Below are 5,000 nucleotides of genomic sequence, written 5' to 3' on the forward strand. Positions count from 1 at the left end.
CTATAGCTCAATGGGAACGTTATGCTAACGTTTTTAGAACATTTTAGTTAGCTGGGATCTGTCATCAATCTGAAGAACTCAGTCAGGGTTCAGCTTTAATATACTCACCGTTTACTGTAGCTGTTCCAAACCAAGTTTTGCAATTTATTAATAAACATTTTTGTACTTTACATGTAAATAGCATGGATACAGGAAACGTTTTTAAAGAATAGACTGAAAGCTTACACATTTAAACAAAATCATTTTAATGTGTATAAAATCCATTCTAGCAAAACAAAAATACATTTATTTCACACATAAAACAAAAGACCGAGAAGAGTATTAAACTAGCAGTTAAAATGGCATTTTTCTTAATAACTTCAATCCATTATTTACGCGATATATGTCGATCTGAAGGACGGGGTCGTGATTGCGAACTATCTTATTTTCTCCTGAATTACCAAGCACCTTAATGCGATTGGCTTTAAAATGTATTATAACAATTATTGAAAAAAATATGACGTAAAAGTGTCTCACCTCAGTAATTCGCGCCATTCCTGTCAGAGTCCGTTATTATTTCTGTGCGCGCAGCCGGCCGCTGTCAAGCGCGCGACCGAACTCGCGCTGAAATTTACCATACATTTTCAGAGAATCGCGTTGTGAAAAACGCTTTCGGAGTTCTTGCGATGACAAATTAATCTCAGTGTGAATCTGGACACGACAACTCTTCAGATCAACATCAATCTCGTAAGTGAAATTTATATTTCAGATTTAGAGGGGGATTAACTGCAGGGTGAGTAGATTACACTTCACTGATCAGTAAACCTGTCAACAATCAGTTGAGGTAAACATAGCAATAACTGAATAACAAATGATAAACATGTTTGTGTTATGGCATTTAAAAAAATCGGTTCTCAGACATAACTCCACCGAGTCTCCTTCACATAAACCATAAATATTACAGTAAAATATTCAAGTATTTGTGTTGAGTACATGTGTCAGTGTTCAGGGAATGTGAGCGCTTCGTTCATTCGTTAGCCAGTAATATATTCACCTCATTAAAAAAAGTATTTTGCATTACAGTAAAGAATTATGAGAATAAAATGTGATGAATTGTCATAATAATAGTGTCGCAATGTAACAAATCTTGGTCCTAAAATGGGCTTCATTTTCTTTAAGCAAAATACCATTGTTATAATTTTGGTTTTGGGGTAAATATTACTCTGACATTTGCAGACAGGTTTCATGACATTCACCCTTTCAGTATTCTGTAATAAAACAAAAACTCACAATATCTCTAAAAACTCATTCACACCAAGAACGATAACTATAAACATAATTAATATGCTTTGTTTATTATAAGCGCTGCAGTTTTGTCGTCGGTCGCTTTAAATGCTCGAGCTCTTTAAAGCATTATGGATTCTGATTGGCTGTCAATGTTTTTATCGTTCATCAGCTGAAAAATTCGTTCCTCTGTGCCGTTATCATTATAGGTGTGTTTCTCTCTGCTATTCTTTCTTTTATAGTTATCGTCCTTGGTGTAAACAGGCCTTAAAGGGACAGTTCACTTTAAAATGAAAATTAGCCCATGATTTACTCTCCCTCAAGCCATCCTAGTGTATATGACACTCCTCTTTCAGACGATCAGAGTTATATTAAAAACAGTGATTAATCGCATCCAAAATAAAAGTTGTTTACATAATATATGTGTGTACTGTGTATAATTATTTTGTGTATATAATAACACACATGCATATACTGTATATTTATACATAATTTATATTATATATAAATATTTGATATATATATATATATTTAAAAAAACTTAAATATATACATGCATGTGTGTGTATTCATATATATACAAAATAATTATACACAGTACACACACATATACTATGTAAACACAACCTTTTATTTTGGATGCGATTAATCGTTGCCCAGCACTAATTAAAAAATATCCTGGCTCTTCCAAACTTTATAATGGTGCCTGAGATTTTGAAGCCCAAAAAAGTGCATGCTTATATCCATCATAACAGTAATCCATACGGCTCCAGGGGTTAATAAAGGCCTTCTGCGTTGTGTAAGACGTTTTGAACGGACGTAAGCCAGTTATTTTAGTTTATAAAGTAAATTAAGGGATAACTGTAACGCACTCTTTAAAGCAGGTGATATATCTCACGTTAGCGAGGGCGTTCTGCGGCGGATCTCGTGCTGTAGCTGCTCCTTCAGCGTGGACACCTGCTCCTCCAGACCCCTGACGCGCTGGCGGTACGCTCTCTCTCGCGCGGCTAGCGTCCGCTCCGCCTCTCTCTGGCTGACGCGGTGTCTCTCGTCCTCGCGCACGCGGGCCGACTGCTCGTTAGTGCTGTGACTCTGCTCCAGCTCGGCCAGCTGAGCCTGAAACACACACACACGCATCAAACACCACACACACACCTCACTCGGTCCACAACTGAACACCCACTGTAACCATACCAACAGCGGAAACCATAGCAACCCCCAACACCGCGACGAGTGCGTTTCTACGAAGCGCAAAACACACAAACATAACCTGTTCTTACTCACCAGACACAGCGCAATCTTCAGTTTCACGCTACACAACTCTTCCTTACAAGCACAGCCATGAAAACAACACACACACACACACACTTCACACCATTAATAGGCTTCAGACTGCATCGGAATCATCGCATTTAGCCATCCTGATCGTCTCGTTCACATAGTGTTACTAGTTTGGTGGAGTTCTCCGATACAAAACACAAATCTGACTCAGTTTAAAGCCAGAGGAAACAGGAGAAACAACGATCCAGTTAAAGGGCTTTTCAACATTCACCATGGATTTAAGGCCCGTAAGTACGATAACTATAAAGATAACGATAAAGTTCTTCTAACTGTAAAGAGTTCACACCACAACTATATGATAACAGCACAGAGAAACGATGATGTTGGAATCACTTTCAGAACTATTTTTTCCAGCCGATGAACGATAAAAATATTGACAGCCAATCAGAATCAAGTGTGGACACTAATATATAGTTATCGCTATAGTTATCGTCCGCTGGTGTGAACACTAATATAGTTATCGTCCGCTGGTGTGAACACTAATATAGTTATCGTCCGCTGGTGTGAACACTAATATAGTTATCGTTATAGTTATCGTCCGCTGGTGTGAACACTAATATAGTTATCGTCCGCTGGTGTGAACACTAATATAGTTATCGTCCGCTGGTGTGAACACTTATATAGTTATCGTTATAGTTATCGTCCGCTGGTGTGAACACTAATATAGTTATCGTCCGCTGGTGTGAACACTAATATAGTTATCGTTATAGTTATCGTCCGCTGGTGTGAACACTAATATAGTTATCGCTATAGTTATCGTCCGCTGGTGTGAACACTAATATAGTTATCGTCCGCTGGTGTGAACACTAATATAGTTATCGTTATAGTTATCGTCCGCTGGTGTGAACACTAATATAGTTATCGTTATAGTTATCGTCAGCTGGTGTGAACATTAATATAGTTATCGTTATAGTTATCGTCCGCTGGTGTGAACACTAATATAGTTATCGTTATAGTTATCGTCAGCTGGTGTGAACACTAATATAGTTATCGCTATAGTTATCGTCCGCTGGTGTGAACACTAATATAGTTATCGTTATAGTTATCGTCCGCTGGTGTGAACACTAATATAGTTATCGTTATAGTTATCGTCCGCTGGTGTGAACACTAATATAGTTATCGTTATAGTTATTGTCCGCTGGTGTGAACACTAATATAGTTATCGTTATAGTTATCGTCCGCTGGTGTGAACACTAATATAGTTATCGTTATAGTTATCGTCCGCTGGTGTGAACACTAATATAGTTATCGTCCGCTGGTGTGAACACTAATATAGTTATCGTTATAGTTATCGTCCGCTGGTGTGAAAACTAATATAGTTATCGTTATAGTTATCGTCCGCTGGTGTGAACACTAATATAATTATCGTTATAGTTATCGTCCGCTGGTGTGAACACTAATATAGTTATCGTTATAGTTATCGTCAGCTGGTGTGAACACTAATATAGTTATCGTCCGCTGGTGTGAACACTAATATAGTTATCGCTATAGTTATCGTCCGCTGGTGTGAACACTAATATAGTTATCGTTATAGTTATCGTCCGCTGGTGTGAACACTAATATAGTTATCGTTATAGTTATCGTCAGCTGGTGTGAACATTAATATAGTTATCGTTATAGTTATCGTCCGCTGGTGTGAACACTAATATAGTTATCGTTATAGTTATCGTCCGCTGGTGTGAACACTAATATAGTTATCGTTATAGTTATCGTCAGCTGGTGTGAACACTAATATAGTTATCGTCCGCTGGTGTGAACACTAATATAGTTATCGTCCGCTGGTGTGAACACTAATATAGTTATCGTTATAGTTATCGTCCGCTGGTGTGAACACTAATATAGTTATCGTTATAGTTATCGTCAGCTGGTGTGAACATTAATATCGTTATCGTTATAGTTATCGTCCGCTGGTGTGAACACTAATATAGTTATCGTTATAGTTATCGTCAGCTGGTGTGAACACTAATATAGTTATCGCTATAGTTATCGTCCGCTGGTGTGAACACTAATATAGTTATCGTTATAGTTATCGTCCGCTGGTGTGAACACTAATATAGTTATCGTTATAGTTATCGTCCGCTGGTGTGAACACTAATATAGTTATCGCTATAGTTATCGTCCGCTGGTGTGAACACTAATATAGTTATCGTTATAGTTATCGTCCGCTGGTGTGAACACTAATATAGTTATCGTTATAGTTATCGTCCGCTGGTGTGAACACTAATATAGTTATCGTTATAGTTATCGTCCGCTGGTGTGAACACTAATATAGTTATCGTTATAGTTATCGTCCGCTGGTGTGAACACTAATATAGTTATCGTTGTAGTTATCGTCTGCTGGTGTGGACGCTAATATAGTTATCGTTATAGTTATCGTCCGCTGTAACCATGGTATT

At 37.7% G+C, this 5,000-nt stretch overlaps 1 protein-coding gene across 1 annotated transcript in view; it reads right to left on the bottom strand.

The window, feature by feature from the left end:
- Window positions 1-2,148: 2,148 nt before the first annotated feature.
- LOC130072702 (rootletin-like) overlaps window positions 2,149-5,000 on the bottom strand; it is a 69,004-nt gene continuing 66,152 nt past the window's right edge. Inside the window, exon 36 of the mRNA XM_056237919.1 lies at window positions 2,149-2,379. Within this exon, the coding sequence (XP_056093894.1) occupies window positions 2,158-2,379 (222 nt within the window). The 3' untranslated portion in view covers window positions 2,149-2,157. The remainder of the gene's footprint in view (window positions 2,380-5,000) is intronic.

Source organism: Rhinichthys klamathensis, unplaced genomic scaffold (genome assembly GCF_029890125.1).
Source record: "Rhinichthys klamathensis goyatoka isolate OS25496 unplaced genomic scaffold, OSU_Roscu_1.1 h1tg000504l_1, whole genome shotgun sequence".
Taxonomy (NCBI): Eukaryota; Metazoa; Chordata; class Actinopteri; order Cypriniformes; family Leuciscidae; genus Rhinichthys; species Rhinichthys klamathensis.